Raw genomic sequence first — 15,265 nt, 5'->3', positions numbered from 1 at the left:
AGCGATGACGTCATATGACGTGGAAATTACGACATGATTGCCAAATGGCGGCCATCGGAACGTTCCCTACAATTATCCCAGGCCCTCCATACCAGGCCCCTAATACTACACCCCTATACCAGACCCCCTATTCCAGGCCACCCATGCCAAGTCCCCCTTTATCAGGCCCCGATACTCGCTCCCATACAAGGTTCCCTCAAGACGGGCTCTCTTACCGCTTACTATGCATGGAAGGCTACAATATCAGGCCTCAGCAGTCTTAAGACAACGACATCAAGCCCCGAGATACCATACCAGGCCCCAATAAATTAAAACGAAATAAAGTTATTATAAGGCAAATAACAATATCAAGCCCTGAGATACCATGCCAGGCCCCAATAAAGCGACTGAAATATAGTTCTTATGAGGCAAGCGACAATATCAAGCCATACCAAAGTGACAAACTAATATGGAATACTACTATGAGCTAAAAACATAAAAGTTACCGCAGTAAGCAAAATAAAAGTAGATTTTCCGTTTTCTTTAAAAAAATGCCTGTAAAATTGGTTGCCATGGTAACATCAAAGGCAATGAACTCTAACCAACTCTTCAAATGTTTTCCCAGATAAAAGTCTGAAAAAGTTCTGAAGTTTCATGGCTTTTTCGCAAAATTTATTATTATTGTAGTATTACAGAGTCATGTGGTCAAACCACACGATAGAAGTGTGAGATTGTGGTTTAAGCTTACCTTCTGTTCAACGTTTTTCCGCGTTATTCGATTAAGAAATTGTACATAACTCCAAAGCCAAAATTGAATAGGAATCATTAAAAAGTCTCTCTTAACTCATTGATGGAGGTAACCGAGTTCAGTATTTCATTCCGGCCATGCTTGGTGATATTTAATTTAAAAACTTCAGGAAAACGCTGTCTAAAATCTCTATCATTCAGTTGACATACAAATGCGTTCAATTCCACTAAACATTGGTAGAGAAGGTTTAAAAAACTAAACTCATCGATCGGTTTGTTATAACAAAAACCATACTGTGACATTTAAAGGAACAATCGCTGTTGTTTGTGGCTTTTTTTTTTTCTGACCATTACCATACGATAAAGCGATGAGAGCCTATATTTTTGGAGTTCTTAGTTGTTCACTAAGTTCATAAGGGAAGCAACTGTTTGGACTGAATCATGATATTACAAAAATAAAGTACATATTACAAACGTTACCCTAAGGACTCAACTTGAACTCTTGTTTGTGTTCAGTGGAGCAAACGGCAAAGGTGGTCTCATTAAAAACTTTTTACAACCACTGTAATAACTTTGATCATAAGTGAAGTCAGATAACACGTTTTCAAGAGAAAATTCAAGAGACAGAAAAATTAGCAAATAGAGATTTTCATATTGATTATAAAGACAACGCATGTCTAATCCCACAAAGAAGCTAGGTCACAATACACTGTTCATAAAAACAGCATCGTAATCACAATTACCTCATCATTAATAATGGCCCAGAACGAAATTAACTCCAAAAGTCAAAACTGTCAATGAAGAATTCGTTTGCGAACAGCAAGCCGTGAAACGCGGTGACGCGATAAAGTAACCTCCATCGACGAAATAACCTAAAAAGATCTTATAATTAATGACACTCCCCCAAATCGAGTGTTGGAGAGGATTTTTCAATTAATCAAATTTGTTTCTAACTGAATATTTATTTCCTCTTAATGTTTGACGGATTTCAATTAACGCGGGTTGTTGTAAGTGACCACCCGTGAAAGACAAACACGCTTTGGCACTCATAAAAGACCACCTCGCCGAAACAAGAGTGCTTCGTGATGGAGTACCTGCTGACTCACTCAAACGCTGAGTCCGTAACTAAATCAAATGTTCTTGGTCGCAGCGAGGCGCTGGCGTCGCGCCCACCGAAAAACATTGCGATCAAATATGCATTGTTGTTCCAAACGCCATTCTAAACATATATCTGAAGACAAAGCACGACTTGCTGATATGCCTTAAATGAAGCCCGACTTTATCTTGGAAATAAGAAAAGAAATTTAAGCACGTAAGCTTGGTTGATGGCAAGTAAGTTTCGTCTTAAGATCTTGACAAAATAACATATATTCCATGGAATATCTCAAATGATTCGAAATTCTTCGATTTGAACATTTTGTTTAGACTAAATTGAACAGGTGTTAGTAATATAATCTCTTTCCTCAACAGGAATGAAAGCAATCCTGGTTTCCGTTTTCGTGTGTAATGTCCTCATCGTCTGTAACTTCTCAAAAGCTTCCCGTGGCAGAAATAAAGGTAAGGTCAAGATGATAAAACAACATTTGCGTTTTGGGCCATAAGTAATTATTATTTCATGCCAGTTGGGTCACAATACATGGAATGAATTGGGACTGAAATTTCCGCTTTTGGGGCCTAACAAATACACCATATTTGTTTTAATTGCATCGTTTGTCTGTGTCCGCGGCGGTTTCAGTGCTTCTTTAAACGCAAATCACATTTTTTTTTTTAACCTGCTTTATTAGTTTAACCAAATTACCTCCCTAACACCAATTAAACGGCCTCTAGCCGTATGACACGCAGCAGGCGTGCTTATACTTAACCTGTCTCCATATCTTCGCAAGAGAGACAGTTAAGTAATTTTTTTTTTGCTCCTGCTCTGTAAGCGCTTTGATACCTGAGATGGTTTGAAGGCGCTTAAGGAGTGATGTGAGCGAATACTATTTGAAAGCTTTAATCGTCGGTCTGTTTCCAGACGATAAACCATCCTTCTTGTAATCATGGTACGCAAGAGAAGATCATTTTTCACATGCTTCATCTCCTACTTTAATTAGAATCTGAATCCAAAAATATTACGCTGTCAATCATGCAAAGGAATCGAAGCCATTTGATGAAATGAAATGAATTATTATTATTATTTTTTTTTAATCCAATGTCCATTTTTTCTGCAGTGCTTCCATGCGATTCAAAACGGGGCTCGTTTATCAGTTAAACAAAGTACTAAACATATCATTTTTCCGGAATGCTATATCAGATTACCTAGACGTAGATAATATAACCTTGAAAAGATTCAAGGGTTTAGTCGCTATCAGCTACAATAGTTATCTATAATTAAAAACAAAAGGTACTACATTCTCTCCAGGTGCCAAAAGAAGTTATATCGCTGCTTTTCTCTCTTTTTCAGCACCAAAAACCCAGAAAGCCTCAAGCAGATTTTTTATCGAGAGAATTGGATTGAAACAAAACGTTGATACCAGACAGTCTAATTTGAGGCAGAAGAAAGGATATATGAACATCAAACACAACCGAAATGCTAAATTCAAATCACACATGCAGGATCACCGAGGTGAGAAAAGACAATTTGGTGGGGAGTATCTCCTTCCACGACCATTCGATGGACCCACCATAAAAGGTATCTAGCTGTTTATGGTCGTTGCTTTTACCTAATATGCCTGGCTACTTGAGTGTTAATACAATCTTAAATGCGTCGGACTCTGATGTTTAAATACATAATGTTTATCAAAAAACGGGTAAAATTTGGCTGAAAATGTTCGTCCTTCTTTGTTTAAAAAAGACAATTGAGCAAACGCAAGTTGTGAACCGTTAAATAGACATTTGCTTATATGTCTTTTTTAAACCGACCAAGGCCGAAGATTTTCGACGGAAACGTCTTTTACAAGTTTTTGATAAACGTTGTGTTTTAACGTTCCTTCAGGTCGGAGTCCACACGTTTGAGATTGTATTATTTCCATTCTTGACTGCAATTTTAATATTTCTACTTTAAGGTTTGCATTGATATTAATTCTGGCCGGGTTGTGAAGTAATATGTCAAAAACGAGGGCGAGTGCTTTATCACGGGTTCCAAATACTGAGAAACAGATGAAAGCACGAGGCCGCAGGCCGAGTGCTTTCATCTGTTTCGAGGTATTTGGAACCCGTGATAAAGCACGAAGCCCGAGTTTTTGACATGTCTTCTCAAATGAAACAATAAGAAATTAATCTCATTAAAATGCAAATGTTTGATCTCAGATGAAAAACATGTTTCATCTCAGATGAAAACCTGGTGGTGTTTCATCTGGTGTTTCATTGGAGTATCAAGATTCATCCACCTGACCGAAATGGAGGTCATTTATTGGCTTTTGACTGCATGAATTATTAATGAGTTTGAGAATCTGTTATCACATGTCTCCTGGCTCTACGAAAATTTGGAATACTACATACTTTAATTTCCCAAATGAACTGAGCATCGCTATTTTAATGACAAATCAGACAAACCTATTTAGTTAATAAGGACTGACGAAACGACATCACAAAATACGACGAAACTTGTGAATAAAACAACAACATAAAAAGACGGGACGCAAAGCCTTGCCGTTTCTCTTAGATACTCGAAGAAGCCAAACGAGACTACGGCATGAAAAACACCTGCCGACAGAAAAACTTGATTTTTGTTCTCATGTGTTTCTCAGTCTTCTTGATCAACCAACGACTAACCGAAAATAAAGCATAATTATTGGCTAAAAGCAAACAAACTTCACAACAACGGTGAATGCTCCATTTAAGGTTTAATGCTTTCTCTACTGAAAAATAGACTTCAAAAGTTAACTATTTTGTGGATCTGAATGACGCAAGATATTACAGAAACGTTTGTGGAAAGCAATTTGTGCGCCCTATAGGCTGGTTTCACTAGGACATAAGCATAAGCAGAAGCAGAAGCTCAAACGCCACTTAAGTAGGTGAGAACACCTGTGGCATAAGTATAACGCGTGTTCGTTCTTCTTGTGTTTGTGCTTATGCTTATGTCATGTTATGTCGCCGTTCTCACCAGTGAGAACAGGGACCTCACGACATAAGCACAAGCACAAGCACAAGCACAAGGCAGTCAACCGTTTCGTCCGCCATCTTCCTTAACATTGAGGTGAGCTGGTATCGATAATTCCGTCAAGAAATAGTTTTCTACGCGTGCGTCTGTCCTTATGGGTATGTAGCTAGTGTTCTCATTTGCTTATCTTTATGTTGATGTTTATGTCCTAGTGAAAACCAGCCTTATATATTCACGCATTCATTCATTCATTCGTTCATTCATTCATTCATTCATTCATTCATTCATTCATTCATTCATTCATTCATTCATTCATTCATTCATTCATTCATTCATTTATTCATCATCTACTCATCTTTACTTTTTTCTTGGCATATGGATGGCCTTTGGCTACCCCGGCTTGGCTACGAAAAAGTGTTGGCAATAAATTAAGTTAAAACAATTCCACTTTTAGTTCCAAGGAACAGGACTCGTTTATGTCCTGAGGAGTTTTTTTCTTCACCAGTGTTATGTCTTAAGTATAGTTTTCAGAGGTGAAGATGTATCTGTCCGTAAACAATACCACATGACCAAAGCTTGGGGAAAACTAAAAGGTTCGAGAAGCGAATTAGTTGCTTAAGCGAGGCCAAATTTGCTGTAGTTTGAACTGAGCGCTCTGGGCATATTACTAGTATGGAGTTTAGTAAATATAAACAGTCCGTGACAGTTATCGAGAGTGAAAGCAATGTAAGGTCACAAAAATAATGGTTCCCATTACAGGAATCTTGGTTGGAGACTTTGTCCCCTTGATTTCTTTAATTATACCCTTAGAGTGATATCGGAATGAATGTCAAAATTGATGTCGCCTTTGCTTTGGTTTTGAGTTCAGTACACTTTGACCTTGTTTGCCAAAACTTGCGCCACTTTATTCATCAGTCAATTTGAGGTTCAGCGTGAAGGACTAACTGTGATTTGCTTGCACCCCTGTTCCCGCATTTGACTCCATTTGCATGTACTTACACACAGTTCTGGTTAATCCATTGCATTTGTCCCTTCGATTCATTTGGGTTTGTCAATTATACACTCAATAGCTGCCATTTTAGTTGAACTTGCAGTCAAAGGTGTACAAACGAGGTAAAAGGATTGACGGAATCCAGATTGATCAAGTTGCCTCGTTGATTTCACAAACCATTAATAGGTTTCCCCTCCCACCCCCTTTCCAATAGAAGAAAAGGGTCTTTGGTTCTCGACAAATTGCCGTCGACCCATGGACTCACTATTCGCTATGTAGCTCTTCCAGAGTCCCACGTCAGATTGAGTGATGGCATTGACTTCACTTTCGACCTGACACCGTTATGCCCGAGTGGTAATTGTGGCTGCGGTTCGTGTAGAGTGGAGCAATCTCCAAAAGGTACCTAATAAATTTGCTTTCTGTAGAAGGGCAGTTGAATAGCCCACTAAACCCACTGCTCACAAAGTTTCTAGATGCTCATTCTCCCGGGATAGTTTTTTCAAATGTTCAAATTTTCGTAACCCCTTTTCTTTTCTAATCTTTTTTTTTTTTAATGTCAAATTCAGATGAAACGCACCAGAAAAAATATATATTCTGGGAGACAAACTCACAAAGAGCACCACCGTTCGAGATCTTCAGCTAATTTCGTGCTTAGAAAACTAAAGGGCAACTTGCAAAATAAACAGAACTACTGACAGCGCAAAGTTTCCAAAGCGCATACTGTTTGCGATTATTTATTTTATTTTTCGATGTACTCATTGCTGACGCTGAGACAATTTTATCAATGCTAATGTTTGCAGAAATATACTGCACTCACAAGGACCATTACACGAGCATCTTAGCATTCAGTTGCTTCCTTGTTTGTTATCGTAACCGTAGAAGTTCTTTAAACGTTACATAACTTCAAAAACAAAAACATTAAGCATAATAGTAAGGTTATCTACATCCGGGCAACGTCACCACGAGGTGTTACATTATGATAATTATGAAAAGCACAACTTATCTTTCTGTTTAGGCACGTTAAGCTTTTATTGTTGTTAGCACTTACAGCTATTTCAATTAACGTTGTCGGATCAAAATAAAGCTAAAAGACAAGACCGCAATGTTTTGTGGGGTTATATTTTATGAATAATTTCAGCAAAATCATCCCTGCACGTGCAGGTCATTGTACTGCTAATTACAACCTATTGTTTTCTCCGGGCATGACTGATTTTGATGCATTTATTCATGAAAATCCCACGTAAATTTTCGGTCTTGTCTTTTAGCTTCATGCTTTGAACAGACAACCTTAGTTGAAATGACTGTATACACCTCTGGAAATTAGATAAAATAGTCATTAGATAACGTAGGGTATTATTATTTAGATACTCTGTATTTAATTATTATAGATAGAAATCATGTAATGGGCGCTTGATCATTTCATGGAAAGTGCGCAATATAAGAATTAAATTATTATTATTATTATTATTATTATTATTATTATTATTATTAATTTGCTTGGTATATGTTAATAAAGAGATTATTATTATTATTCATTATTATTATTATTATTATTATTATTATTATTATTATTATTATTATTATTATTATTATTAATTTATTCCCGAGAATAAGCAACAACCACAACCGCCATCCTCATCACCATGAAAACAGTGTTGATCGCTGGCGTGGCACTTCTTGTGTTTTCGAAGGCAAACTTTTCTGGAAATTTAAGGGTTGTACTTTATTTTAAAAGAGCTAAGTTGACAAAGGTATTTCACCCACTTACTTAAAGTTGATGGAACCTGTCAAAAACAGTAAGTTTGATTGGCTGCCACTATAATCGCAACACAGTCATAAACGCCATTCATTTTATACATCGCCAAGAGAAAATGATCTCTTGGCGTGGCTCATTTTGCATCCATGATTAGTTTTCGGGGGATTGAACCCCCGATTGAAAGTCTTTTTTGTGTTTGAAAATCGTTCGTCGCGTTGTTGTTCTTGAATCAATGATAATTTTCTTTGTTTTTTTCGATATTTGTGTTCGTCTTGGACAATAATTTGCTCAGAAAGATGGTCCTTCGAGACGGATAAACAGCGTTGACATGTATTCGAAGATACTAGAGGGAGAAGAATTGGATCTCCGTTTGTTGGGGTTGAATCTTATCTTTTGGACCACGGCTGGTGTTTACAACTTCAAGGCCGCAGAGTTTGAAAATTTGTGTTAGAACGTTAGGTAGACGTGGACGTATACGTCGAGAAATTGGTGATGCCGTGGTAACAACGCTATCACTGAAACCTATTTTGAGAAAGTTTAATTTAATGAATCGTTTTGAATGAATATAACAATCCTGACCGAAATATCACTAACAGTAAGGTGTTTTTCCTTTAATTGAAAATTCTTTTTTTTTTTTTTTTTTTTTTTTTTTTTTTTTTTTTTATTAACTATAGAATACTAAACTTTACTTACAATACTAACCATACCAACTTAAGATACTAACTTAAATTACAAAAAAGTAATAATAATAATAATAATAATAATAATAATTATAATAATAATAATAATAGTTACAATATTAAATTAAATTCTTCTACTGACAAGGTATGACTATTTTTTAGACTTACAACGAATTACAATTCACTCAAATTTACTACTAATACTATCATAATAGAAACAATACTTAAATACTTCTACTAACACTTAAAATTTACAGTTACACAATAGTTGCAATATTAAAATTAAATTAAAAGTTGTTACTAACGAAGTAAGAAAAAAAAAGAGACTTACAATAGGTTACAGTTGCACTTATGAATGAAAATACCACACAAAAGTTTATGTGTAATGTAATTCTTCACATTAAACTGGGGATAGTACCCACTTTTTCTTAAAGAATTTTGTGTTATTGATCTTTCTTTCGGTTTCATATTTTATGACTATTTTACTTTGAAATCCTTGGATTTTGGGTCGAATCTGGGTTCTTCTGCAGTCCCATAGAAACAGTTTCCCAATTATTATAAAATAATTCAGTAGGTTAAGTAAAGGGCATGGTTTAGTTATAATTCCAAATAAAACATCTTGAAGAGTAAGACGAATTTGCTGATTTGAGAGTTGGTGCCAGTAATCTTGAAAATCATTCCAAAACTGTCTAACAAAGGGACACTGATACAAAAGGTGGTGTAAGGTTTCAGATTCTGCCTTGCAAAACGAGCACAGATCATCCGTTTTGAAGCCTATTTTATATAATTTAGAATTTGTGTATAAAATAGAGTTGATCACTTTGAACTGAAAACCTTTTACGTATGATTCAAGCACAACAGAATGTGGCAGAGTGAAGATTTCTCTCAGCTGATCAAACGAAAAATTAAAATCATTCTGCAATTTACGAACGATATTAGGAGGCTGTGCTTTTTCGCGTGCAAGTAATGAGTAATAGTCCTTTGATTTCTTTTTTGTGACATCAAAGATGTTGTCATCAATTGAAAATAATGGAGAGGCTGTAGATGGACAGGGAGAAGTAATTTTTAAAGAAGAAGGTATTGAATGTCGAAGGCCAGCCCATTGCAAAAAGTTAGTTTTGGAAATCTTATGCGACCAGTAGCAAAAAGAGTCTTCTATATTTAAACTGAAAAGTAGATCTTGAGTAAAGATCAATCCTGCCATGAAATAATTTTTGTAGAAAACTGGTCTCTTGTCAATGCGAATTTCTTTATTATTCCAAATAACATTTTGCCAGTCTCTCTGAGAGGCAAAAGAGTCACGAAAATCTGACCACCAAGAAAGTAGTTCACAATAAAACTTAGAAGAGATTCTGTAATCCTTAATATCATAGTTACAATTTAAGAAGAAAAAACCTCCCATCGGTTCTAGCAAGTGCTGTAGGTAGGTTTTCCACGTTTCATTCTGACCCTCAAAAATACCCTTTAACCATGCCAGCCTTAAGGACTTTATCATGCAATCTAAATTGATCATTTTTAATCCACCTTCCTCGTATTCATTTATTACCGAAACACGTGTTACCTTATCCGTGCCATTCCAAAGGAATTTAAATAGCAGTTGATTCAATTGTTTCACTAATTCGTTAGGTGTAGGTAGTACCGAGCACACATAAACAAACTTTGGAATAAGGAAGGATTTGATTATTGTCACCTTACCATAGACAGATAAACCTCTTGAGGACCAAATATTAATAAGTTTTTTAATGCTATCTAATCGCTCAATAAAATTCTTTTCTTTCAGTAATTTTGGATCATACGTGAAATACACCCCCAGGGCTTTTATCGGCTCATTTGGCCATTTAATGCCTAACGGTTTTGCTTTATTTCCTTTAGAAGAGCCAATCCACAAACCCTCGGTTTTTGTGCTATTGATCTTGAGTCCTGAGATATTTTTGAATAAATCCAGTAGTTGAAAAAGTACCGTGGCTGAGTTGGTGTCAGCGAGTACTGCTGTTGTGTCATCTGCGTATTGTAACAATTTTGTCTCTTCTTTCCCAATGGTAATACCCTTTATAGCTGGATTTTGACGAATGGCAATAGCTAACGTTTCCACCGCTACAATGAAAAGATAGGGAGAAAGAGGATCACCCTGTCTGACGCCTCGCTCAAGTTGAAAGGATTTTGAAGTTATGCCGTTGTTCATAATACAGCTTTGCACGTTGTTGTAGAACAGTTTTACCCAGCGAAGAAAATCAGAACCAAAATTGAAGGCTTCAATACATTTAAAAAGGAAATCCCATTCAATGCTATCAAATGCCTTTTGGAAATCAATGAAGATCATTAAGCCGGGAATGTCTTCGTTGGCAGTCCAATCCATAATGTCAAAGATGGAACGGATGGTTTCACCTATGAAACGATCTTTAATATACCCTGTTTGATTATGATGAATGATATAAGGCAAAACATTTTTTAATCTCGATGCAATTACCTTAGACAATATTTTTGCATCAACGTTCACAAGAGAAATGGGGCGCCAGTTTTCAATAAGAGAACGATCTTTTCCTTTTTTCTCAATAAAATTGAAAATTCATTTGGACAGAGAAGTGCAAGTGCAAGAAGAATAACTTGGAACAGGTTCTTCTAGAATAAAGAATAATAATTGATGGACATTTAGTCAATTTTGCTAAAATGTTAACATATTATAAGAATCCATTGAACATTTTTCCCAAGTTGATATAGCGTTTATTTACTAAACGCATGATACCATTTTTCTTAGCCTGCAAAACTCAAGTAGATCTTGGTTTCCTTGTTGATGGCTCGGGCAGCATAGAGATGTATGGCAAAGGAAATTTTCGGAAGTGTTTGGACTTTGTAAAATCCCTTACAAGGGCGTTTGTTATTTCTTCTACGGACACAAGAGTCGGAGTGATTTTGTTTTCCACTCGCAGTGAGCTTCAATTTAATTTCAAAACGTATTCAACACAGGATGACATAGAGAAAGCTATTGACGCAACCAAATACCCTGGAAAATTGACATACACTGGACTGGCATTGACAATGGCACAAGACAAACTTTTTAACGACGCTAGAGCAGGTGTACCCCATGTACTTGTCGTTTTGACTGACGGGCGTTCTTATGATGACGTTGTGAAACCTTCAGAGGAACTTAAAAAGGCTGGTGTAATTATATTTGCTTTTGGACTTGGAAAAAATTACAATGTAGATCAACTTAAAGCCATCGCAACTGAGGGCAACGTTTTTACCGCTGATTTCCCTGACATGATGAATATAATAACTGCGATGCAGGAAAAACTGTGTAAAGGTAAGGTCCAGGAAATTCATGAGACGACGTCCATTTTCATTGATTCCATGCCATTTGTTGCATTGGCTTCAAAATCACTGGTGCCTTGAAAATAACCAGATAAAAGAAGAGACCAGGGAAAAATTCACCAAGCCCACCTAAGTATCCTAAGTATTGGAATAAATGTGATGAAATATTTTTTTCTTGTTTAAGCCTGGTGAATAAATGAGAATGGTGTATTATTCAGTAAATGACACAGGCATACTCGAGTATTCCAGTGTCACTTACTGAATAATACATCATTCTCGTTATCCTTAGTATTCTTTCTTGACAAAAGTCTGTTGTTGGACCAACAATAGGCCATTGCCAAGAAACTGAACTCAATAGGACATATCTGTTAACTACGAATGCTTGCGAATCTGTCCTCTGGTTTATAAAGTAGTCAAATGATCGTTGCTAGTCAGGTGTTTCAATCCAGTCTTTTTTTAGCACAGATTTGCTGGTCAAGTTCCGGTGTGGTTTTGATAAACGGCAACACATCAAAAAGAAGTGCATTTTGGCAGGTCGCATAATACTGGTGATAATTTAAAAATAACAATATAGAATTAAAAGGATCAGAGAGCAAGTATCATCATTTCTTGTATGTGTTGCTGAGACAAGCGTTAAAGAATCCCACATCTGTGTTAAGAAAATAGTGCTCCCCAGGGTGCTAACTTTGTAGTTCCCAGGTCATTTTATCCAAAGATTTAGGGTCTTTCACACGTTTCAAAGTACGTAGGTGAATTTCAAGCTGCGTTGTGTAGGATGAGCAGCCACATTTGCCGTGCTGTCTCAAGGCGTCTCGATTCTTCTTTCCTCCAGAACATTAAAGGCAATGTGACGGATGTTCGTAACCTGTTAATAACAACTATAAACATAACATGAAATGCATTTTTTTGCAGCTGCTGTTAAGGCTGTCGCCCAGGGAACAAGTAAGTACAGTCTATTACATCTTCCAATAAAAAATTAATAAATAATCATGTCGCCTCTCTGGTTAATAAAACGTAGATGGTAAGAAATTGATTTTGTTTTCATGAATACCTGTACCGTTCACATAGTTATTTTAGTAATAATCGGAAACGAGGTATTGACGCTGCACGTCAATTCTGCATACAGTAAGGGATCTTCAAAGCGACTTCATCCAAGGCCTTGCCTCCCGACGAGGTGGTTATCAAGTGACACAGACAACGAGTACATCAGGCGGAAGCATGTCATCAGGAGGCATGTCAGCTGGTGGATCAATGTCTGGTTCAACTAATGGTGGTTCATCGAGTGCATCAGGAAGCATGGGAGCTGGCGGTGAGTAGGGCGACATTACCGAGCGAAAGAAGTTACGACTGACGGGGCAAGAAAGCTTGACGACGGAACACGAAATGAACCAACGAGACGAGGGCATAACGGAGATAATAACAAATCAGGCAACTTGACAAGAAAAGAAAAGTACACTTTTTCATCATAATGTCACGTGCCATGACAACTGAGAACGTTACTTGACGCAGAAAAAAGCTCGGTGATGGAACAAGAAGAGCAAACAAGAAGGCATAATGGGGTTGACAGGCCTACGCGACTCTCATGTGCGTGTTTAGCCTGAATAAGAGTTTTGCCCTCACGGGTTATGTTTTCCAAAGAACACCCTTTTCTCTATGAAAAGAGCGGTGCTCCCGGTAAAATTTTCTTTTAGCGCTGGATTTTCTTCTTTTTAAATGCCATCTATGATTTGGAGGATTTGCGCGATAGACACTGAACAAAGCCATGTGTTTAACTGTCGCATGTGTTGTAATTGATCTCAAAGGTCATTTTGACCTCTTGTTGTTACGTTTCCGTTTAGCGACTGTCGTTCTTATGCCGTTTGTGGCATTTAGTTTAGGCTTGGTATGGCTCATTTTAGTGCGTCTGGTGGCAGTATAGCCTCTCTTTTTATCGTTGTAAGGATAGGATTTGAACCGTGTAATAACTATACATTATCTTGCAGCTTTTGTATTTGCTTTTGGTGCAAGATGCTGTGCTTCTTATCACGGTTACTTGTCCCTTGATCCGTTCTTAAGCATTGTAGCTTCTTTGAAAGCTATGCAATGCGTTAAATTGAGGGCTAAAGGCCGCTTAAGTTACGGCTGTGTGTTTTGTTGTCGCTCCGCTAAGCTCTGTAACTGTGAGGTTTGTGTTGCGGGAGCTTAGTATTTTCCTCCTGTGTTTACGTGCTCTGGCCAGGGGCTGCTTCTAGTCCTTCGGCCGTAAGTAAATTCTGTAGCATTTAAGGCAATGGTCAGGCAAGACCGCGGTTTCGATCCTAATCTTGTGGATCTCATCAGTTGCCGATTCTTCAGAAATGATAGAAATGAGTTCTCGGTATCATTTCAACAAACGCGCTCTCTTGTCAAATTATAAACCCATGGTTCGGATCGAAAACCCTGCAATTCAATTGGCTCCTTGGTTTGAGCCAATCTGGTGGCTGCGAGTTCGATCCATGGTGGGGCTAAGCTTGACGCTGTGTTTTCTATGATGGCTAAAACGTTAAATTTTGTACATGAACTGTCATTTTGTTCGCGGATAGGTGTTTCCGTAGAACTGTGCATATGTGTTGCAGCATATAGCTCACTATGGAGACTGTATAAAGCTCTATACACCGCCAGGAGTGCGATTTTCGTCTTTGTTTTTTCGGAGTTCATGTACAGTATTCACGACATGAGACGGGGCCTGTCTGTAATTAATCAACATGGCATAATGGGGTTGACAGGCCTACGCGACTCTCATGTGCGTGTTTAGCCTGAATAAGAGTTTTGCCCTCACGGGTTATGTTTTCCAAAGAACACCCTTTTCTCTATGAAAAGAGCGGTGCTCCCTGTAAAATTTTCTTTAAGCGCTGGATTTTCTTCTTTTTAAATGCCATCTATGATTTGGAGGATTTGCGCGATAGACACTGAACAAAGCCATGTGTTTAACTGTCGCATGTGTTGTAATTGATCTCAAAGGTCATTTTGACCTCTTGTTGTTACGTTTCCGTTTAGCGACTGTCGTTCTTATGCCGTTTGTGGCATTTAGTTTAGGCTTGGTATGGCTCATTTTAGTGCGTCTGGTGGCAGTATAGCCTCTCTTTTTATCGTTGTAAGGATAGGATTTGAACCGTGTAATAACTATACATTATCTTGCAGCTTTTGTATTTGCTTTTGGTGCAAGATGCTGTGCTTCTTATCACGGTTATTTGTCCCTTGATCCGTTCTTAAGCATTGTAGCTTCTTTGAAAGCTATGCAATGCGTTAAATTGAGGGCTAAAGGCCGCAACAAGAACACAATCGGAAAAGATGGAAAAGAGCAGGAAAGAAACAGCTGCCACCTGACTACGTGACGAGGGTAAAGATAGATGAAAGAAACTTGGTAGCATGACAAGGAAAATGTGTAAAAGGACAACGACGTCTTACGGCATGACAAGAACATTACGTGACAAGGCGATAAAGTTTCTTTGAAGGAAATTATAGCTAAGTGACAGGGAAAATAACGTTGATAAACCGTTAATAAAACGTTGAGTTGCTTGCCTGACAAATCAACGTTGAAACATGTAAATGAAGGCTATGGAAGATCACTTTTGAAATTTTGATATGTGAATTTCACTTCACATGTTTCGCAAGTAATGACTAATGCATTGCGTCGCTTACTTTGTTTCAGCCGGAGGATCAGCTGGCGCCTCTGGGGGAGGAAGTAAGTAAATGTTACGTGC

At 37.5% G+C, this 15,265-nt stretch overlaps 1 protein-coding gene across 1 annotated transcript in view; it reads left to right on the top strand.

The window, feature by feature from the left end:
* Positions 1-1,857: 1,857 nt before the first annotated feature.
* LOC146474440 (uncharacterized) overlaps positions 1,858-15,265 on the top strand; it is a 38,206-nt gene continuing 24,798 nt past the window's right edge. Inside the window, exons 1-7 of the mRNA XM_085117040.1 lie at positions 1,858-2,058; positions 2,197-2,283; positions 3,170-3,397; positions 10,990-11,535; positions 12,456-12,485; positions 12,670-12,852; positions 15,214-15,246. Coding sequence (XP_084973166.1) covers positions 2,052-2,058; positions 2,197-2,283; positions 3,170-3,397; positions 10,990-11,535; positions 12,456-12,485; positions 12,670-12,852; positions 15,214-15,246 — 1,114 coding nt within the window. The 5' untranslated portion in view covers positions 1,858-2,051. The remainder of the gene's footprint in view (positions 2,059-2,196; positions 2,284-3,169; positions 3,398-10,989; positions 11,536-12,455; positions 12,486-12,669; positions 12,853-15,213; positions 15,247-15,265) is intronic.

Source organism: Pavona decussata, unplaced genomic scaffold (genome assembly GCF_977016875.1).
Source record: "Pavona decussata unplaced genomic scaffold, jaPavDecu1.1 SCAFFOLD_89, whole genome shotgun sequence".
Lineage (NCBI taxonomy): Eukaryota > Metazoa > Cnidaria > Anthozoa > Scleractinia > Agariciidae > Pavona > Pavona decussata.
This window is presented reverse-complemented; position numbering and strand designations above follow the sequence as displayed.